This window comes from Pyrgilauda ruficollis, unplaced genomic scaffold (genome assembly GCF_017590135.1).
Source record: "Pyrgilauda ruficollis isolate IOZ18807 unplaced genomic scaffold, ASM1759013v1 scaffold51, whole genome shotgun sequence".
NCBI lineage: Eukaryota > Metazoa > Chordata > Aves > Passeriformes > Passeridae > Pyrgilauda > Pyrgilauda ruficollis.
The window spans coordinates 4,006,075-4,029,805 of NW_024526711.1; the positions used below are offsets into that span (position 1 = coordinate 4,006,075).

Consider the following 23,731-nt stretch of genomic DNA (forward strand, 5'->3'; position numbering starts at 1 on the left):
AATACCTCCAGGGATGCCTATTCCAATGTTTAATCATTCCATTACCTCCCTGAATTTCAATATTTAATCACCCTTTCTGTGAAGCAATTCCTCCGAATACCCAACCTGAACATTTTGTCTAAGGCCGCTTGAATACACTGAAATGTTCTGTATCTTTTTTCTTGCCTCTCGTGTTTGCACTCATCCATGTGTCTAATCCCAGTGCTTCTCAATTTAGGCTAGTGCATGTTAGTTGTTTGCTTGTTTTTATTTTTGGGTTTTTGTTGTTTTGGTGGGTTTTTTTTATTTTTAAGAAAGGACATCAGTGGGCTTTTTTCTCTTTTTCTTCTGCTATTCAGCAATCGTGATCGTGAAATAAATAATCCCTCCTACTTGTAGCAGGTCCAGGTATTCATGGGAATATTCAGTAGACTATCTTCTCTGACTAGTCTCATGAAAATCTTTTATCTTATCAAAAATACGTTAGTTTAGTCCAAGAGACATTGTGATAAACTGCTGCACTAGGGGTTTTTGTCCTAGATATATTTATATGTTTTTTTAAAATGTTAAAATAAGTTCTGGACATGATTAAGAAATGTTTAAAATCTGACTGTGAACATAAACTGTTACTTCAATAGGAATACCTATTTTATGGCATGCATACAAACCGGGATTACGTAAATATGTCGAGTCTTTTTAGGGATGTTAATAGCCTGTAATGGATTTTTACAATTTAGATTTTTTTCTACTCAGTATTTTTTCAGAAGGTTTTAGCTCAAGACCTAGCCTGTGGCTCATAATGCCTACAAGCCAAAGGGAATAGGCTGGCAGGAATCAAGAAGACTGGGTATCAGACCTGGTTACAGCAAAATGTGAAATTCAGAGATAGCAAACTGAGAAAGGTAACACAGATACCAGGGAGAAAACAAATTAAAAGCAGCAATCTGCTAGTGTAATTTTTAAATGTAGCTATTTGAAGATATGTGCATGAGCTAATATGCAAATATTAATACAGTGAGAAATCAAGTGGGATGTCAACCATATGCCACCATATAAGAGGAGCCCAAAAGAACTTCCCAACAAAGCTTATTTCTGCTTTTCCACACAGCTGAAATGGGAGAATTTGATGTGTTTATATGTAATTGAGTCAATTCACATGCAGCTATTGATAAACATTTAGAATCTGAGTAAGAAATTTTGGTGTTAATGTATCTGTCCATCTAACAGGACAAAGCTGCAGCACAAAAATCATTACATGATGTCATGTACACTATCAGTTCAAAAATAGGAAAACCTCAGTGTTCAATTAAAGAAAAAAATATTCTACAATGACTATTGCAAATGACAGCACAACAAATATGTCATTAAAGCAAACAGTTGCTACTGTATACAATTATGGGTTATTTTCCTCAATTTCTCCACTTACTCTGATGATGCATATAAAGATGGAAGGAGTTCATAGGTCAACATTTCTTTTTAAAATTGCTGCAGTATTTTCACAGAATGAGATCCCTTAGTATCAAATCATCAGGAGTGCAATTTCACATTCAAGAAACCACAGAATTTTTGTTTTAGTGGGAAAAACAAAACCTGTTCTATCATGAAACATGAGAGGTCAAATGATGCATTTGAATTATGCTTTATCAGAGTAGTTTGCTCCTGTCAATTACACTTCCACGCTAATGCACAGCATGTGGGTAATCACCAGATTTTAGAAACATATTCCAGCACTGTAACATGTTAAATAGCCATATACATAGCACGTATACATGCACCAATGCATGCTCAAAGGTGCATTTGAACTCTTCAGAGAACTCTTCACACACTCTGAGCTGCTGCCTGTGGAATTACTTACAGGGATTCCCTCAACTATAACAAGTTCTTGGAACCAATATTTTATAGTTATCTAGCTCCTGACTTTAAAATGTCTATGGGATACTAAACTGGTTTGGGTTTATTGTAAACCAGTGTTTTAAAAACACATAGCTTGTTCATTAATGGTCCCTAGCATTTCTAGTCAACTTCAATGATAAATAAGAAAGGGAGACTCATGGATCAGAGGTACTTTAGAAATACTGGACTATTTGGAAAAGTAATTACTTCTTCCACAATTTCTAATTTTACAAAAGGTATATCAGCACTGCCTTAAGTGGCTCTTGTAGCACATGGGGTATTGAATTTCTTTAAAATAAAAACTAGAATCTCAATAAAAATTTAAAATAATTTTAAGCAAGTTTTAAAATATATTTGTAAAAAGCACCTTGCATGTCTCACTCAGTGTTCAATCACTTCAGCTAGAACATTAGATAATGATTACTCAAAAGTAAATGTGAAATAAGTTATCACCTAACCTGAAAATACCAAAGTTAAACACTAAAACTCATGAATTTTAACATTCTTTAAATGTTATATTTGAAACATAAGTAATCTGATGAAAATTACATTTATTTTGATAATATCGAATCGGAAGTTTTATGTTGGCTAAAATCACCTTCACTAAATTATGCTAGACAGTCATTCCACATTCTAGATGGGACTACAAGAGGCAACTTCACTGTCAAATAAGTTGATGGTCTCTAATACAAGGGCATGCATGGCTACATAGAACTCAGGCCAAACATATGGAAGCTACATTTAGTTATGACTCATACCATAGCCACTATGATGAGATAATTTACACATAAAAACAACAACAAAAAAATCTGGCCCAGCCTGGTAGGTGTTCTTAGTCCCACATACCCACCTACACCTGGTGGGGCGAAGGGAGGACAGAGGTTGGACCCAATGGGGGATCTCAACAAAATGAAAGACAAACACATGGCCAGAAATTATGGCAGCCCTTCAATGAAAGTCCTGTGGACTGGAAAGCTGTCCACAAAAGGTGTCTCTTAGCTATCACTGCTTTGGTGAACTCTGAAAACAGCTCTGCATTACTTTAACTGAGGGGCTAGTCAGAAGAATTGCCCTCAACTAAGATGATAGGTGGTGACAGTACCTAAAGGAATCTGAACTCTGTGTTTTTGAAACACTCTGATTTGACTACAGCTACTGTCACTGTTCTTCACACCAGCACCAGGATCAGTGATTTTCACAATTATCAGTATTTCTTACCTTCCTGAGCCCCTAGAACTGCATTACTTATCACACAACTCTTGACAAAGCCATTGGTTCTATCTTCCTGCCCATCCCCAGAGATATTCTGGCAAGGGGCAGATCAGCTGTGAATAAGGTACATTTCCCCTTACCTGTTTGGTGTACAGCAAGCTGCCTCCCATTCTGGTCAAGTTCTTCTCACTCCCAAAAGCTGCCAACAAAACCGTTAGACAGCACATGCAATTGGAAAAAATTAGAGTTTCCCTTCCATCTAGAAATTATAATTTTGTATCACTAATTAAACAAAAACACTGAATACAGAACATGAAAAGTAAGTGTTACTTCATTTTAGGTATAAGAGTCCTCTGCTGTCCTGGCTGATATTGTGGTAAATCTGCCCATGTTCAATATTAAAATAAAAAGGTGATGTACGCTGATTATTACAGCAGGTAGACTGTCCAGTCCTCGTTTTAATGGTCTCATCTTGATTTCAATCACAGATGTACCCCTGATAGAGGGAATAAGAACCCAGTGCTCACACCTTTATGACTTATCAGTACATCAGAATGCCAGGGTGGAAATACATACAGATTCTTCATTGCACCAATTGTACACGTGCAGGCTCTCGACACAAACTTAGCAATGTAAATCCAGCTGTACAGATACAACATACTCCTCTGAAGCCTTATAAAAATACCAGTGCAACATAGAGCCATTTTACAAAACAATCATCTTTATAGAAAGATATTTTAGTGGTATATGCTGAGGTAAATAATAAAACCAGACCCAAGAGAGGGCATGACCAGTGTTAAGGAGAACTCTGGATGAAATTTGGCCAAAAGCCTGTTTTATAAAAGCTAATATTTACCTACCAGTTACGATCCCTGGTAAGGTGCTTATTGCTGTAATACTTCAATATTATTCTTCAGTTTACAAATTGAAAAATATATGAAATTAGATCTGTATGAATGTTAGGTATTAGCTGTCACAAATTTAAAAAGGCATTGTACCAAGTTTTCTTAATTGTTTACTAACCAATTTGATTGTAGCAGGTAAATAAACTACAGCATACATTTTACCTGACACCATGCATCAAAATCACCATAAAAACTAAGTTTATCAAAGTCCAAGTCCACAAGGAAAACATGAAAAAGTGCAAATTATGTACCCAGTATTTCTGTCACAGCTGTTTTTTCTTAATATGGCATGAAAAAGTTTTACAGCATATATTAAGAAAATTCTTACAAGTGCTCACTTCAATGTTTATATATACAACATTTTGCTCAAAGTGCTCACTATATGAAAAAACTGATTGGATAAAAATATTTAAACAGTGCTTTCTGAACGTTCAGGGAAAATTCATATAATACATCAGTCCCACTTGTTTTCCTCTTCACTCAGTGCAATGAGATGCAGAAGTCACATCAACTTCATGAAAACTTTGCTTGCCACATTGCCAGAAAACCTCAGTTACAGTGGCATTCTTGGTGTCCCATTGGGAGTGGGTCTTTTATTTTTTTGCAGGTGGCTTTGATGTTTTCGAGATCTTACTACTTTCATTCTTACTTCAAATACTTCTTGTATGGCTTTTCGAAAACAATGGAAATTGTAGTCTATTAATCCTACAGAGACAGAAATGTTTTACATATTAATAAAGACATTCATATAAATAAGGTAATGAAAACATTGCTTATATTCTAGTTTAGTGAAATACCATACTCTCTGTCTGGAGGTCATATTCAGTGAACTGTCCAGGAGTTTTTTCTGTGCTAAGCAAAAGCACATTTGAGAAATACAATAATTCAGTAAGCATTACAGCTTGATACAACATCTGCTACTATATATACTTGTACATTTTAAGAGAAATCAAATAGAAATTCATTGGCAGATAACAGATCTTTAATTTAATAAAGGGCTGTGAAGAAGTGCTCAGTTTACCAGAAGAAAAACTGAAATCTTTCATAAAATATGGTGCCACTTTGGAAATCTGCTTTACAGAATAACTGCAATAAAAATAAGTGCCATCTATTAATCAAGAAATGTTCATTTTTTGAGAATACATAAACTTTGAAATGGATACTTGATAGAACTATTACCAAATCTCAGCCAGCTCTATTTCATCTTACACTGTAATTAAAAAGTAACACAATAGATATGCTGTTAGATTAGATACTTACATAATAGGCAGATAACATTACCATGTTAGTGGGCTGAATGTAATCCCACAGAAAAGCTGTAAAGCCATATTGGTAGTCAATTGGAAGATTTACTGAGTACTACAATTCTGTAATACTACAATATAATTTTAGACTTTTGGTACTGAGCTCATGACCTCATTTAATATTAATACCATAAGCTTTCTTAACTCACATACTGCAGCATTTTCCACTTCAGTTTCCCTAACAGGAGATGCATATTTTTAAGTGGTTTAAATCCACCATGTTACACTTTGTTTTTTTTCCCAGAAATTGTTTTTTGTCTCACTATAGTTCAGACAAAATATTACTTGGAATTCATGAGGCACAAAAAGCTCATCTCCATTCTAATACCAGAACCATACTGCAGAAGAGTGAAGGCTACCAAGCGTCCCAACTATGCAGAAACAACAACCTCACACAGTTACAGACAAACCCTAATGGATGTTTATTTAACATGGTGTGTCTTTCTGAAACAGTGCTGTTAGTAAGTATGCAGAATTAACACTTTTTATGCTTTTCACAGAAAGCAACTGCATCCAACATTAATAGCAATAAAGGTGGTAGGGGTATAGAAGAGATATTTGACCAGTTTAAATTCTATTAAAAGCTCACTAGGCTGTCAAACAGACATGGCACAAGTGCTGTGTTCACAAACACACCAACACCGACTGGTGAAATTGCTATCACAGGATGTGGCACACGAGCCCAGATGACAGCTTGCTCTTCCACTGCTGAGTTTTGGTCTCAAGGCATGTTACAAAGACCAGCAACTCAGTGAACATCATACTAGTGGGCAGAGAGGTCATGAACTAAGGGGTCAGTATTGACTTTGACCACGGTCAGAAAGATGACAGAAATTTTATGCATTTTAACTACAAAATATTAAAGCACTAAATAGGACTAGGTCCTAAATATCCAATTTTTCAAAAGCCTCCTTTCAGATATAGGAAAAGCAAGAACATTCTTTCAGTCACTTTCAAAATTTTTCCCTTGGTTATGGCAGGCAAGCTGTTCCAAATGTGTATGCTGGTATCAACAGGTACAAATCAGTGTCAGTCAAGATAAACTAACACAGTCTACAGTTGCAGGTGGCAGTTCTACTGCATTGGATGTAAACTTTCAAATGCTTTCATATCAGAAATTTGTCAAATACATTTATGATTTCATCCCATCTTAATGCCTGCACAAGTACTTTCATCCCTTCAAAAATGTTATGTAAGCTTTATCAAGCTGTACTTACCTCAATATTTATGATACAGTTAGAAACTGTTATCAGCTAATGACAACCTCAGTTATTCATTAACTCACTAATATAAGGGAAAATTAATGCAATACTAGAAAAGGGGAAAATACCTTTTCTCTCAAAGCTTTCTTCTCTGACAAAACAAACAAGAGCGAGGAATTTTGTCACCTCTTTTAAATAAAGGACAGTTGTATTATTGAGTTTTATGATTGCCATTGATTCTTTGTCATAAGGAGTTCCAGTGCCATCATCTTTAAGCCTAAAAAGCAGTATTCAAACAAACAAGAAAATATAAGACACCAGATTAGCTAATAAAAGTACTGCTACATTGGTTCACCAAAGAATCTCAAACTTTATGAAATCTTCATTTTCAGGGAGACTCTTCTTCAAACTACACACTAGTAAACTAAGAAGACAAAGAGATTAAATTGTTTATCACATCACACACCAAACCTCAAATCTGGGGCTAGAAATCAGATTGTTTGATTGCCAAGTGCCTGAACTGGAAACTTATTTTTATCTCAGTAAGTCACCACGCATTTACCACAAGGCTGCTTTTCTTTTAATCAGTGCTTTATATTATGACTTATCAAAAACATGTGAAACAGTAGGTCTGTACTGATAACTCCAAACCCAGTAACCTTGCTTGAGTGGTAGCAGCTGACTGATAGTATAAGACATCATGAGACTTTCCTCATGAGATGTTGGCTTTTGCAACATCATGTTATGAAAAGAGATTTCTCATTCACAGATGCTGTGTCATGATGATCTCTGTATTATGTTTTTGTACATTGTAACATTGTAATTTTATCCTCATTCTGGAATGCACGCACAGATATTGTTAAATGGATAGTTATCACCAACCTCCCAGAACAATTGTCTCAATAATATATTAAAGTGGCAAGTTCCACAGATGCTCCAGGAACAGAGGACAAAAAATTAATTGTAGTACCGTCCTTAGGCTGTAGCTAAAAAATGGAAAGCAGCTCTCTGGTGATAAATGCTAAATGGCTACACAAGCACAGTGGCAGAACGGTATCTTGTAAATAAAGAGCCCCACAAGTGGTGTTGTACAGATAATTATTAAATGCACACTCTTTTCAACTACACAGCAGAATCTTTTTCTTTTCAAAAATCAGCATCCTTTATTTTATACCTCTGTAAAACAAGTTCTTACACGGTTACTAAAGTGATGACTCCAAAATCTGAAACACATGGTAGAATATACAAACTTCAGAGATTTTAGGTTAAGTATTCAACAATTTATTGTTCCAGTGCTTATTGCACATGTGCACCAGGACCCTCCCTTGTACCTCCTGCAAGAGTGCAAGAAGTCTGTCAGTGGGTACAAATGCAAAACTAGCCCAGCCTTCCACTCTCTAAGCATGTTGTGCATTGGCCTCCAAGTGCAAGCATCTTAGTGCACTAATTGTTAATGGGTCCCTGCCTTTCCCAGGAATGGCTAGCATTACATTTGGCCAAGGGCCAAGCTGCTGAACACATAACTTGCAAGGAGATGTACATGCCAGCCCAGGAGATTTCCACTTGCTAATGTGCAAGAAGGGGAAATTGAAAAAAAAACCCAGAAGGGTTTGAAAGGTCATGTAGGGAATACAGGACAGAGAACTGAACTGAGAACGAAACAACTCTCTGAGGCTATTAGAGGACACTGGCTATTAAATTAAACTAAATATGGCCCCACTTCTTTGTAAAACAGGAGGCATCCTTCTGTTGATTTCATCCCTAGGGAATAAAAAGATGATGTTTCCTTTTATTTTAGGTTGGTTTCTTCTGACTTCTTCCTCCAAATAAAATTATTAGCATAGAAAGGGGAAGATGCTCACAAAAGAGACTGAACAGGGAACAATGCTTGTTGCTGGGAAGGATCAGTCCCTCAGAAGACAGCCATTTTCTCCTCCCCTGTCCTGGCAAATTACCCATTCTCATTATTGTTTATACCCACATCACTGGAATTTTGAGGCTATTCAGATTCTCAGTACACAGCTTTACGGAAAACATTCACAATTTACTTACCCATATATACAAGAAATGTCAATCACAACATCTATCATATCACAGCAGAGCTCGTAAGTTTGCATATCCACTGGAGTGCTGTCTGTTGCAATATAGATCTTACTGACTACATCAAATAAAAATGCTTTTTCAATCCCAGAATTCTATTCAAGAGAAGAAAAAAAAAGAAAAATAAAGTGGAATCCATGTTTTCAAATTAATCCTAAGCTTTTCTGTTCCCTTACTTGCCTGATATACAAAAAGTCTAGGCTAAAGAAATTAAATTGCAATCAAGCTCATTTTGAAAGAATTGTACATACAGCACTGTTGTATTTGTAGCAAACCACAATGCTCACAAACCTTCCAACATTTTCTGCCTCTGAGCAGACATCATGCCAAGTGACACTCCCAAACTGCTCCACCTGGAGAGATTTCTTTTCAGTGGAAAATGAGGGGGGGCAAGGGGGGAGCAGAAAAATCTTCCTAGTTCAAGATTTTGGTGTTTTAATTGTATCAACAGACATAAAAGAAAGATGTAATCTAAAGTTATTCTAAGTGGGCATATGAGAAGATAGAAACAAGGGAAAGAATACGCTGACAGACAAAGAAGACAGTATTGCTCAGGAACTGATTTCCAAGGAAATTAAGAAAATCTTTCATTGCACTCTGTAGCTGTTCTACAGAAGATGTCTATAGAACATCTTCTAGGATCACAGGAGAGAGACCAGCATTGTGATGGTGCCTTCAGGTTTCATGCAGCACTGGTAGTTAAAGCCATGTTTAAAGTGCTAAGGCATGCTAAAATGATGCCAGCTATGTTCCTGTGATCCTGCCAAGCTGATTAAGACGCTCTCCACACTGGAGATGTATCGTATTCACAGCTCTGAGAAGCTAGCCAGGAATGCTCTTACTCTTTGTGTAGATAAGGTAAACTGCCATAAGCCTCTGCTTCCTGGAAAAAAAAGTGTACTTCTTAACTGAAAACAGTAGCCTTGCTGGCTGATGTCAAAGGATTACACCTGCTCAGCTGTCCCAGCATGAAAAAAAGGGCAATTTCCCAGTATTGCTAAAGCACAAGCTATAAAATACTCTTCAGTATCAATCTATATGGGAAGACAAGCAATTTTCTCCATCCAACTGAACTCCCTCCATATATGGGATTCCCATTTTAACATGGTTTGGGACTGCTGTCACAGTAGTTCTGTAACCACCAAAAACCACACTGAAAATCCCTAACAAGTTTTAATAGTTTCAGCTTCTTTTGTACAGTTACAGAACTTTTCCATTTTTTCTTCCTTCCTTTCTAAGTCAACTCTTTAACACATAGTTAAGCAACTAAAGTGACTCTCCTGCTTTCCGTATTTCCTGAAATAGGCAGAAAATTTCCAACACTAGATATGCTATTGAACAGTGGACAGCAGTATTTTGGGCATTTTCTTCTTAAAGAGGTATCATTCTTCCATCACTGCACACAGAGCTGAGGCTGCAAACATCCATTAGTAATAACAGAGTATAGAGGTGAATTTCTTGTGTTTCATAATGGAAAAGACTCTCTGAGTGGCCTATTTCAGTAAGTCAGTAATAAAACAAATATTAAAAACAAAGTATACACTGTGGATACCTTAGGTAAATGGGCTGAAGCACAGAATGTGCAAGGAGAGTCTCAGAAAAATGGCTTTGTTCAACCTGAAGAAGAGAAGACTCATTGCTATCTACAAATACCTAATGCAAGGGTTCAGAGAAGCCAGAGCCAGAGCCAAGCTCTTCTCAGAACTACAATCTTGAAGGACAAAAGCCAAAAGGCATAGGCTGGAATTCTGACTTGATACAAGAAAAAAAAATTAACAGAAGAGTGGTGAAGGATTGGGAACTTGCTGACCTGAGCGTCTGTAGCATTTCTATCCTTCCAAATGCACAAAGCTGAACTGGACCCAGCCATAACCAACTTGCTGTAACTGGCCTGACTCTGAGCAGCAGCTGATCCCTAAAGGTCCCTTTCATCGTACAGGGTTCTATGAGTCTATGTTCTTTGAGCACAAAGAACAAAAATGTAAGCATACTCAAGCTGGTTGTTCTGGCCACATACGGGAGTTCTGTAATTTTATTTTTAAAATAGTAATTCTGACAGCACCTCACACAGTTCAACAGATGCTGTCAAATAAGATTAATTACAAGACTCTTTTGAAATATTATGTAAGTACATAGCTGTAACTCATTGCCAAAATTGTATTTGAAAATACAAGTCATTTCAGAAAGAAGAAGCTGAAACTTGAGCCCTGCAGTGCCATTCATGAGAAGTCAATTACAAAGTTTTGTATTACAAAAAGAGAGACATAGCAACAATTTCAGCTGTACAGGTAAGATGCACTTTAACTTATTAAGATGCCAGTGACAATATAATAATATTTAACAATGAGAAGTGATTTTTTCATCTCAGAGCTCCAGGTGCTACAGCCTGCCTGTACTTGCAGTGACAGTTCAGAAAGTTTTCTGAATGTTTGCCATGAACGTCTTGAGACATTTTGCCATGCCAGCAGTTACACCTGCTGGTTAAGGGCAGAAATTGGTCTCTTAACTTAAACTATGCTTGTTTTCAATTGCAACTGATCCATTGTGGTAGGACCTGCTGAGAAACTGCACGTATTTGCTTCTTTAGAACTTTGTATGGTGACAGAAACCTCTGTGAAACAGTAGGATGGACTGCCAGGAGTAGTAACCACTAAATTTACCCGCATGCCTTCAAATATTTCATTTGCCGGGGTTTTTAGTACAACTGTAACCGAAAAGTCAAAGGATTTCCCAGAATTTTTGTGTGGAAACTACTCAACACTCCACCCTCCACCTGCTACCCCTAGCCCACAAAAGAACCCAAACAGAAATGGGAGAAACAATAAAAAGCCATAAAAAAACAGGAAAAGGTGGATTTAAAGTACTATTCAAAGAGACATTACATCATTAATGCTTAGGGAAAACTACAATAAGAAATCAACTGTTTCTGTTACTGGAGCTGGTGGGTTCCTTACTAAATGAAAGGCTGCCATTGATTAAATGAGAGCAGGGTATGAATAAACACCAGCTCTCTCTGACACAACCCTACAGTCTGCAGAGAAGACGCAACATGTGCTAAAGGCACTCTGAATTCATGTAAGAATATTCCATTAGTCTGAACCAAGAGAGTCATTGTGAAAAATCTGCAATGAATATATGAGATTTTATTTTGGATAGGTAAAAACCATGAGGTACTTGAAATTCAAACCATGTCTCTCAACTATATGGGGGGGTGTGATGATACAGAAGACAGTTTCTATTCCTTGAATAGAATGGGTTCAGTAAAAGTGGTAGTATTCCTCCAATTCCCAGGATAGGTAAGCAGTCCTATCTTTTTCTGTCTTTAATGTATGAAAGTAAGCCAGAATTTGGCCCTAAAAAGCGACTCTCAAAAGAATTTAAGAGGATATTGCCAGTCACATCCAGTTAGTAATGAATTTTGGGGAATTATTTAAACAAGCCTTAATCACACAGCAGATGTCATGAATTAATTTTTATCACTACATTTGAATTTACAGATTACAAAATTTAAATCATTAAATGATCAAAACTGTATATAGTTTTGTTTTTACTATAATAATTGTTTGTCTTAATACATACTTTTTAATATCCCTCAAAAGAAACCAAACAACCCTCAAATGAAAATACACTTTCCCATGTCACACAACTTGATTGGTTAAGGCCACGGTAATTAAGAAACAGGCATCCTTCTACATGAAGCTGGTGTGTTAGTCAGATAAGATTAATGCGGATTTTTAGTGCCAGTTATTTAATGACTTACAAGCTGTTACATTAAAGAATGCTGAAGCAGTATTATCACACTGATGGATGCTCAAACATGCTCACACACTGTGGCGTTATAAACTTGGGAAAAACCTGCTGTGAACTTAAGAGTGATCGCAGATCTATTTCTGTAATCGTCAGCTTTTTGTGTTGGAAGTCTCTGTGGCATAAATGAAAGCACTTCCTCGTGAATGCTGCTGCAAACTCAAAAGTAGAACACGAATACACCCACGCCCTGATATGCAGCACATTGGCTTCCTGAGGTAAGGCGTGACCAAAATCCATGCCAAAATTTGTTGTTACTAAGCTGCCAAGGTAAAGAGGCACCCCCTAACTAATTGTATGAGGGAGAACGATGTTTAATCTTCCTGTGGTTGCAAATAATCATTCTGAGTTTCTCTGTCTACAGACAGAAGATACTTGTAAAAACAGCAAGCATGCTGAGGACATGGTGATGCAGCTACACATGGCCTTAGGTCATTTAGAAGTTGGAGCAAAGAAACCGTCTGAGACTTTTCCCATACTGAACAGGGGAAATAGCATACCTCCCTCACTTTTCTGGACATCCCATTTATTTGAAATACTTTTTCTTCCTTACAAACTATACCTGATATTATAGGTGTGATGGGAGCTGGATGTTCCAGACACACAAGCAATTGTCATCAGTCATTCAGGAAGCTGCCTGTGCTCAGTTCATGTGGAGATTCTGTACAAACCCTTCACCAACTCCAAACAGTGAGGAGACTCCATACAGATCTGACTCACAAAGAGTGACTGCAGTGACTCTGGCACAGGGAAGACTATTATTTAGCCAGCTTTCTCTGTAAGACTGTGTGCCAAAACCACTATCTAACTGCTCTAGAATTGTTGTCATCATTTCTTCATTACCTTTCTCTCGTGGAGTTTTGAGACTACATGATAATAACTGGTATACAGTCCAGCTGTTTTGGAAGAAACAGATCTTTGTAGCAAACTATTCCTTATGAAACAGTATAAATGTCCTGTTTCATTGTAAGAGAAAATGTTTTGGAATGACCTTCCCCTATTCCTAGCTTTCCCTGTCACATCCAACTTTTATCTCTCTCCATTTTGACACTGAGAAACATGAAGTCTAATTTTATCTTACAAGTTGTTGAATGATACCAAATAATTTCTTATGTCAAAATCACAAGAAGACACAACAAAGTATCTTGCTTGGAAATTGAAGCTTCAGAAACTAGTGCTAGATGTTAAGCACAGAATTGGAATATTGTGAGAAAGGGTGCCGTTTTCGGAGGCACTATGACCTGATATAACGACCACTAAAATAGGGAGTTTCCCCTTTTCACAAACTACTCACTGTGCTTCCCTTCACTCACTGCCCCATGTTTCCATCTCTTACCTTGTGTCAGAACAAGAGCATCTTGGACTCCTCTGTCACCTGCTTTTAACTAAATTAAACAGTGCATAAGTGCATGGTATAGTAACCCCATGAGGGAACAAGTGAATGTCAGAGCCAGTACAAAGGAAAGGAAGGGATCAGACATACAGGAAGAGTGGAGCAAGCATCCTCTTCCACAGTGGTAATAAACCACTAGATATACAAAACTCCCTAACTGGCCTTCAGAGTAACTGTGGAAGCAGTGAAAGTTGTGGTGGACTCTATGTCTAAAAATTTCATGACATAAGAAGATTTTCTTAAGCTCGGTAAACTTTCTGATACAAAGTAAAATTAATTCTGGGAAGCACTACAGACAGCTCCCCATATGAGGTCAGACTAGATTATGTTCCTTTAAATATTTATTCATACAAGGTTTAAGTGCAACTTCAACACATACATGCAGCACAGACTTTTGCAACATTCAGACTGATGTTATGAGCAGAAAAGTGATGGCAGCTAACTCACTTTATGCGACTAGGAAATACTGAGTATCTCAGCAGCTCATTGGTGCTGTTTAATAGGCATGGAGGTGATGCCAAGCTGCATGGAGGTGCATTTCAACTAAGTTCTGATAATTTCTCTGAGATTTCACATTGCTCATGATCTCTAAGAAGGCAGTGAACAGAGTATCTGAACATGCATGTTGGACACAGCCAGATCTACAGACAAAGGACATAGTAAGTACTTACTGAAATAAAGATGTTAAGCAGGTTTTCCAGTGTTGGGAGCTGTGGAATCAGTTTCTGTACCACTTTGCTAAATGCTTCAAATATAGAATGATCATATATGCTTGTCAGATAAAAGCTGGAAAAAAATGTCACCACATTTTCCTTTTAGCCACATACTGTGAACATGATGTACCTTTCATAATATGAGTGAAACAAAATATTGTCAGACAGTAAGTGCCTACACTAATGCAATTACCTCCTGTGATCAAAAGTCATTATATAATTGAAACACAGGACTTAATCTCTGTATTAAAAAAAAAAAAAAAAAAAACAAAAACAGCCTAGACAGTGAAACCTAGAACTCAATGTACAACTTTTTAATGTAACTCCCACACTGGTATTCTTACAAAAATATTTATCAAATTTCAGGAGAGGAGTATTACTGGGTATACCTACTGTGATCTACTTTTTGGACCCATTTATCAGTGCAGTGATGCAGTTGAGTAGTTGAGAGCTCTAAAGAGCTGACATGTTCATGAAGCAGGCCTCTCTTTTTAATATATTTGTACTTGGTTTTAAAGTGCTAAGAAAGCCGTGACAACTTGATGTCCTCTGGTTGCCAGTCTGCGAAGTCCACTACTTGTGGACTTTTACCAGAAGACACAAGGCAAAGATACAGCACAGGTCCTCCCAAGCAACTCCATGCAGGCTGCAGCAGTGGGCATGAGTTACTGAGAGGGGACCATGTGGCAGAGCTTTCAAAGAAGGCAAAAGTGATGTGGTGGCATATACACTCTGTGGCCTGGAACTCTACTGGTTGTTGTCACTGTCCAAGCCAACTTATTTCAAGACAGCAACTGCAGCAAAACCTGATCTGGCATGTTTGTCATCTGTTATTAAGCAGCTCCCCATCTTTCCCTTCAAGACAGCAATCAGAAATAGGATATCTCTGATTATTCCTTTCCTTCATATATCAAAAGCATGTTGCCTGCTACTTCAAGAGGACAGAACATGGTAACTCTCCTCTTTAGCATTATCTGCACAGCAACTTTTCTCACCTGAGGTGAATCTTCTCCAATCCAGCGTCTGCAAGGTCATCATTTGCCCTCTGGTGAATATCCCTCTGTGTTTCAATCTTATGGTCATCAGATAAACCATCCACTTTATGGATAAAGATTTCAAAGTTGATATCTGGATTCACTTTATAGGCTCTGGTCACAGTAAGATGCAGCCGAGCTAATGCTTCCATATAATCATCCTAATAAAGGAAAAAGAAGAGCTACAACTTAGGAAAGTATTTAAAAAAAATTATATATATATATTATATTTTATGATACTTGGTTTTAAATAGTACTACAGCTCAACAGCAGCTTGATTTTTTTAATGTTTTATAAGTAGAAGCCTGAACTACATCCAGCATGTGCACCAATCTCATGCTGTCAGCACTTAGGAATCTAAGCAAGAACCTTGAGATGTTAAAACAAATTAGTTAACTTCCAAACACACTGCAGAGAGAGATTAAAGATAGCCAAGCTGCTCTTCAAGTTTTAATGACTTATTTTAATGTGTGTTTGTGATGTAGATTATTTATTTGCTTTGAAAAGCCCTGTGCTTTCCAACCCATTTGTCTATCGCTGAAGGAAGGAAAAAAAATAGCTTAAAGCCCCTTTTTTTACCTGAGAATCAATAACAAATATCAGTGCTCCAGTGCCTCTGAAAATCATCTCATAATCAAACGTAGGGTCAAAGAAGTCAATTTGCCCAGGAAAATCCCATATCTGAAAGTTGACAAAGGAGCTGTTGGAAACATCCTCTCTGCAGATCTTGTTTGTGCTCTCCAAGAAGAGAGTCTCATTCGGCGACATTTTGTGAAAGACAACTTTCTGAATGGAACTCTTTCCACTTCTTCTCAATCCCATGAGCAGGATTCTTGGCTTAACTTCCGTACTGAAGGGATCATTGAAATCCAAAACTGAATAAAATCACACAAGAAGAAAAGGAATATACTATGGCAATATAATTAGTAACTGCCAGATAACATGCATTTGGTATTTATTTTTATGGAATTTTTATATTAATTTATGCAAACCAATTTATGTTACCAATGTTTAAGCTTAGAGAGCAGTGCCACAGGCATTTTGACTTGAATTATTTGCCCCATAGGGTATACTATCAGAAAATCTACTTCTCACCTCCAAGACAGAAACTGCAGAAGGTTTGACTCTGTTTGTATGTGAAAAATCTGTTATCACACACAGACATCTTTAAAAACCTAATTTTACTCTAATTGACACTATGCCACATATATTCTCCTTTAAAAGAGTATCATCTGATAACAAATACTGTTTCCAGCAGATAGCTACATCACAGTGCTGGAAGAACAGAGTAAGACTCTGTTAAGTACCTCTGCATGATCTTTCTACCTGAGGGCTTCCTTTCTCTAAAATCAACCAATAAATAAACTAATAAATGAAATCACACATGCAAGGAGCTACAGGAAGAGTTCAACTCAGCAGGCACACAGTGCTTCTACGTTGCTTACAGTACTGAGCTCATGAGGAGTCCTTTTCTAAGATGCTTAGGATTTCACCTGCTGCTAAGCAATTTGTATTACAAGCTGTAAAGGTTTGTTATTCAATAAATAAGATTACAGCATATCATCTGCCTATTTGCAAAACAAAGGTCTGGGAACACAGGGGTTTCATTGTGTTACCTACCCCAGTTTGAAGCTGGCACTACTTTTTCTGGTGCTGATGCAATTATATCAGCATCAAGTAGCTCCAACAGTAAACTATGCTGTTACATCTGTAAGGACATGAAAGTATAGCTACCCATTCTGGTAGGCACAGCAACTTTAGCTTCAGGTTATCTCTAATTAAAACACCCAAAAAGTCTAAATTGCTGCATCTAGTTGGCCTATAACTTTGAAATGTCCTTTGGTGCTGAGGTGAAATGGCACTGCCCTTATATGTAAAAAGCTTTGAAACACCTCCGTGACTCTGCAGTGTCAAACACAAGCAGCACCAAAAAATGAGTTGTCAGTGCTAAATCCACAGAGTACAACTCAGAGTACACAGAGGTCAGGTTTAAAATACTGATCACACAACAGGCTAAACATACTATGCAGTGATGTTTGGTAGACCTTCTCCTATCCAGTGCACCACAGACTATTCAGATCATACTTCACAGCACAACATCATTGCATTTCTTTTTCTTTTTTTTCTGCTGGGATAAGTTTTGAATTGCAAAACTTACCAGGCACACATTTATTTACATGCATCATTCTTGAATATGCCCTGCATATGTGGTCAGCTTTACTCCCAAAATATGAAAATCCAAAACAAGAAACCTCAGTAACAATTTGAACCTGCCAATTTATTACATAGTCTTATCAGCCAAAAAAAAAAGATGGAAAGCTTAAAGGATTCCTTTGCCTAGGAGCATGTTTTGCACCCAGGGGTGGTGACCACATCTTGCATTTTCTTGTGTGCCTGAAGCCTCATTTACAGCTTTCAGAAACAAAGGAGCACAGTATGTCTGCCAGGAGGGTACAGAACTTTGTCCCCGTCTGTTTGTGCCTCCCAAATTTGTGTGACAGAGAAGTAGGGCTTCTCAAACTGAAGGGTTTAGCATAAAATATCTCCTGGCACCATCTACTGGCTTGTGAGAGGTTGTGCCACTGAGTGCAGGTCCGTGTCACCAGTGACTGACAGAAGTTTTCAACTCATTATCGGAGGGATCCTGTCCATTTCAAATACAATTGAAAGACCATGGCAGGTATTACCACTTACTGTGTTCTTGTTAATTATCACACATGAACACTGCCAGGCTGGAACAGGTGAACACGGGAAACGCTTTCAGGCAGAACAGGGGTAGGTAACTCTGTAAGAGTCTCATCCAATAAACACAGCAATGGCCACTTCTGCTGATCTACACACAACAAATTTATGAAGTAAGAAACTGACATCAACGTGCTCCTCCACTCTTCCCATCAACTTGAACAGAGGTACTACCTCCTGGGAGAAACATGACTGCAATACTTCACACCTCCAAAAGAATAATAAACATCTGCTCTAAGATGATGTAAAGATATTTAATGTTTTGGGGATACAGTCTTATCAATAAACGAAACCAAATATGCAACATTTAATGGTGTATCCTTCATCTCACTCTGTTTTTTGCCATCAGAAGAGAAAATAATTTATTCAAAGCTTTATAAAGACTTTACAAAAGCATGTAAAGAACAGTCTTCAAGTTGAGGCTGTATTGCATGTTTCAAAAAAAGCCTCCCATTTGCTCTGTATGCAACTGAACTTACAAAGTCTCATCTGCCATGGATTTGTACTTTGTGTCCCCTTCCTCTTCCCACCACAATAACACCAACTTCCTCCTGTATGTCTTATGACATCTCCTCCAAATAATAGATGTGACATGCTGTGGCTGATCTGGAGCTCAGCACATTTCAGCTGGCTACACTGTGTACACCCGTCTGCCAGCTGCTGCCACAGTGAACACACAAAACTGCTCACTTGTCCCTCTGAGGTCACTTCATTTAGCTTTCTCCTCTCTTCTGAATGCCAGTTTTCCTCAAACTTGTGGGAACTTAATAACCATTGAGACATCTTTTGTTCAGATTTTTTGAAGGTGGACAGCAGTTTCCAAGATTCTGACCACTGATGAGACAACCAAAGCACAAGCTACGTACCTAACTCCCTTTTATTTGAGAAACAACCTAAAAAACCACATATATCTGAAGAAATATTTTAAATAATTTGGGAGTTTTTACATTGTGGTATTAAATTATTCCAGGCTGTTAGATTTTTACTGATTGTAATGCTTAATAGCAGGAAATTGCTTTCTATTAGAGCCATACTAAAAAAAATACATTTGCAACTGCAAACAGAATTAGCAATGAGAAGAATGAAGACAAGCTCTTCTGCTAGTAAGACTGTTACTTAGCTTTTGAAATCCTGCCAGTTCAAAGACAGGGAAATGTAAGAGTATCATCTAAACCTGACGAGATAGCAAGGCTTCTACAGCACTTCCCTCTCAGAGAGAGTTAAGAGATTACCTTATATGTAAAGGAATTGGACGATGCATTGCCTGCCCACATTCCTCTGCAGGAGTACATGACAACTCCTTTTTTAATTTGCCACAGAAATGCCAGTAGATGTATCACTGCAACTTCCCAGACTAGGTTACTGAGTGAGATCATAATATGCCCAAGAGAAACACTAAACTCTTCTCTGTTCTATAACGGGAAAGATAATTTTCCCTATTGTGAGATGCCACACATTTCCTGCTTCATTCACTTTTGCAAAGAGTAAATGTTGTAAAATGCCAGTCTCTAATGTACATCAACGGCTCCCTTCATGTTTCAACTTTTCTAAGCAGCCATAAAGAACAGAAGCTATGCTGGTTAGAGGCCATTCCTTTGAAGCATTCACAAATTTAACTCAACAAACCTAAAAGCACTTTCCTCCAGAAAAGCACTCAATTCCTTACAAAACTTCTGTTAACCACAGCTGTGTCCTTGCCTCTGAAGTGCGTTTTGCATGCATTGCAACATGCAGAAGAGCACAGCTCCGAGGAGTTGAGAACCGCACGTAGCAGTCCCGACCTGTCTCACCAGTACACAACGAATACTTTAGTATCTCCTTTATGCTATTAGGTATATAGAGATAACTAAAACAGTTTTTGAAGCCCATCCTGAATTCCACATCAGTTGCAATTAATTGCCAAAGAAGGTGACTACCCATGCTTTGCGGGCGTATGGGATGGGGATGCCACGTTCTTGTACATCCCACCAGCTTTCAAACATCCAAATAAAACATCACAGCTCATCTGTTCAAGTAACATAAAGCCAAAAGGAATTCTTTTGCTCATGTTACCATCTGCAAGGTAACAAGCCTCTGAGTCTAGTTTTGAACCAGCTAATGATGATTTTTTTTTCCCCACTAATTCAGTTATATGAAGTTTTAACCATTTCTGTGTAAAGGAGAGGTAGCAGTCCCAAACTTTCTACTCTTACCTTCAAACCCATTATTCCTGTAGCATTTCCAGTACTGCGGTGACTGTGGTATTTGCAACACTTTGGATTGCTGTCAAGACAATGCCCTTACAAAACACTAAACACCTTCAGTGCTAACAGATGGCCTGAGACTAAAGAGTTAACAGAAAAAGCTTGTATGCAATGAAGAAGGGTGTTCAGCTACTGTAGGTTCATAGACATTGCAGAAACGCCTGCAAAAAAATTCTTGTGGCTACAGAAAAGACTCAGAAGTGTCTTTTCCAGAAGACCAGGTTCCACGCTTCCACAAGTGCGGCACTGTGCAGGGGTATGTCTTAAAGCCACTTCCTTGGACACTCTGCAGAGGGCTTTCCTGCTTCTAAACACTTTTGAATTGCATTTATAAAAAATATGACTAGGCTTTATGTAAATTTAAGTGTTTTACGGTCTCTGAATATGACCCTAAGTGTAAACAAAGAACAAGAGCCATGGTTTCAGCACCAAAGCTGGAGATACAAACGCAGTATAGGGTGAATGAACAATGTGAAGTTTTGAAATCTTCTGCATACTTACAAGAAATCATGCTTTTACTTTTAAGCCTGGCTTCTCTCCTCAACAGCCATGCATTGAAGCTGTTCTTCTTATACTGCCCTTTTCATTCTTTCTTTGTAGAAAAGTGGAGGCAGTGACACTGAATTTTGGATTACTTGCTGTACAGAGCCAGGAAGATAGGACAAAAAAAAAGGGGAAAGCCCCCTGTCCTGCAGCCCAGAGTAATACACAACACAGACCCAGATCCCAGCCCCCTCCATTTCAGATGTTGTCTGCCTCTTCCTCTAGATAATTCAAAATGAAACAGAAAACCAGGGAATCTGGACAGTTAAAATATATTTTTGTTTTAATCCTGTGTAAAATAGTCCCTGCATGGACTGTCTTCTTTTGCTATTCAGGATGTAAAGGCTCCTTTCTGTGAAGTGCAATATACTGTAAAGAAGCAACTGCAATTTTTAGCAGTCTAACAAGTTCCTACTCAAAAATATCCAAATGAATTTGTCTGAAGACAGTATATGGGTTACTTCTCTACAGAAAATACTAAGTTAGTGTAGCACTAAAGAATCACATTAAAATTTATTCTCTTTGCATAAAAATGAAGGCAATTCTTTAGCAGGTTCAAGTAAAACTTTATTAATCTCAGTTGTAGCTCTTACAGGCTAACATTCCTATAGCTTTTAACCATGAAGACTTATACTCAAAGCACTGACCTTCCTCCACTCCCCAAAATTACATTACATAGTCAATGCAGCACCTCTCATGGCAGCCTGGAGGACTGGGCCTTTAAGGAGAAGGGTTCCGCACGCTAATATCGAATTAGACTTAAAACATGTGGTCTTTTATTATGCTCTTATAAAAAAGCACTTCTTTTTTTATCCTGTGATACTGACAGTTCTCCAAGATCCTTTGTGAAATATGTCTCAGAAGAATGAATTCAGGCTCTGAATGAACGCAACAGGCTCTGAGCTGGCATTTCCTTTTTCTACTGAATGAGACTGCTTTTCCTGGTAAGCCCGTCCTTCTCAGCATCACCATCCATACTGACACGGACATGCAGTGAGTAAGTCGGCTCCTCACAAGCACAGACAGACGGACATTTAGCAGAGCCTGCCACTGTGGGACTGACACTCGCAGCTGCGGAGCAGCCCCAGACACAGAGTAGCGTGTGGCCGCTGCCTTTTATAGCGTGACACCCAACCCCCCACCCCTGGCACACTCGGGTCACATCATCAAGCTGTGGCCTCTAATAACTAATAACTCTCACCCCAGACTTGGAGAATACTGATGAGAAATTACACACACACACACACACTTTGCCTGCACTCCCTTTGCCTCCTCCCTCTTTCCCAACGCTTCCTGATACCTGTCAGCCTTGCCCTGCTCCTTCCTCAGAGCTCCCTGCACCCTCTGACCCACCGAGCACGCTGTCCCCTTCCCGGCCCTTCCCATGGCCACCTCCGCAGCATCCTCGCTCCTCCCGGCCTCCCAGCGCCCAACCCCGTCTCCAACTGGGCCTCCCCTCCCTCTGGACGCCTCGTCTTTCCCCGCACCCCTGTCCCTGGCTCCCCTCGTGCCCCAAACCCCGCGGGGAGCCTCGCCTCCTCCCTGACCCACATCCGCGGGCCGCCAAACCTCACCTCCTGGCGGCGGCCCTGCGTCCCCCGCCACCGTCCCGGCCTCACCCCGGCCCCCGCCCCGCCTCACTCCACACCCGCACTCGCTGCCGGCCGCTACTCCGCAGCCCTCTCCGAGCCCGGTGCTGTCCCTCGGCTCTCCGGGAGCAGCCCCAGCCCCCGCCCCCGCAGCCCCGCGGCCGCCGCCCCGCCGCTCCCCGCCGCCCCCGGTGCCGCTGCGGCCGCCGCGAGCGGCACTCACACGCCTCATCGCCGCCGCTCTCCGCGTCGCCGTCCGAGAAGGACTCGGCCCCGTCGGCGTAGCCCGCCAAGCCCACGATCTCCTCCTCCTCTTCCTCCTCCTCGTCCCCCTCTTCCTCCTCCGGCAGCTTCCTCGGCACCTGGCTCATGCCGGCCGCGCTCTTTACGGGGCTCCGCGGCCCCTCTGCCTGCGGCAGGCTCGGGGCGCGGGGGGCGCAGGTCCCGCGCTGGCGCCGCGCCCGCCGCCGCTCCCCTCCTTCCCCCCGCACGGCGCTGGCGGAGCGCGGCGCAGCTGCCGGCGGGGCGGGCGGGGAGGCGGCGTGACCCGCGTCACCTGACGCGCCCGGTCACGGGCCGCCAGGGCCTCCGCGCTCGCCCGGGCCCGCTCCCAAGCCCGGCCGTGCCGCTGGCACCCCGGCGCCGGCGGGCATAGCCGGGCGCTGTGGGCTCACCGGCGGGTCCGAGCGCCACCGCGCTCGCCCCGGCCCTGCTGTCCCGAGAGACGCCCGTGGGAGCGGTGCACACGCGAGGCGCTGCCTCTGGCGTGCGGGGCGCCGCGGTGGGCGAGCGGGATGGCCAGGTGTGCCCGGCAGCAGCAGCACCGAGATGGCACCTGGCGTTTCTATTACAAGCATCCCTGCTCAGAATCCTTACAGTCACAGAATCAAATAGGTTGGAAAAGACCTTTGGTATCATCGAGTCCAACCTATGACTGAACATCATGTCAACTACACCGTGGCACTAAGTGCCACGTCCAGTCTTTCCTTAAACACCTGCCGTGACTCCACCACCTCCCTGGACAGCCCATTCTGAATCTAATCGTCCTCTCTGTGAAGAATTTCTGCCTAAT

At 40.0% G+C, this 23,731-nt stretch overlaps 1 protein-coding gene across 2 annotated transcripts; it reads right to left on the minus strand.

Annotated features, from left to right (window-relative positions):
- Positions 1 to 1,602: 1,602 nt before the first annotated feature.
- RRAGD (Ras related GTP binding D) lies at positions 1,603 to 23,197 on the minus strand. Of its 2 annotated transcripts, XM_041480343.1 has the most exons (8): positions 22,883 to 23,021; positions 18,237 to 18,375; positions 16,122 to 16,417; positions 15,504 to 15,703; positions 14,467 to 14,581; positions 8,548 to 8,690; positions 6,624 to 6,772; positions 1,603 to 4,694 (listed from the first exon to the last, which is right to left on the minus strand). In XM_041480343.1, the coding sequence occupies exons 3-8, from the start codon at positions 16,362 to 16,364 to the stop codon at positions 4,543 to 4,545; spliced, it is 1,002 nt and encodes a 333-aa protein (XP_041336277.1). In that variant the 5' UTR covers positions 16,365 to 16,417; positions 18,237 to 18,375; positions 22,883 to 23,021; the 3' UTR covers positions 1,603 to 4,542. The 2 variants fall into 2 exon arrangements, with proteins under 2 accessions (XP_041336277.1, XP_041336278.1); XM_041480344.1 differs by lacking the exon at positions 18,237 to 18,375 and having other exon boundaries at positions 22,883 to 23,197.
- Between the last annotated feature and the right edge of the window lie 534 nt (positions 23,198 to 23,731).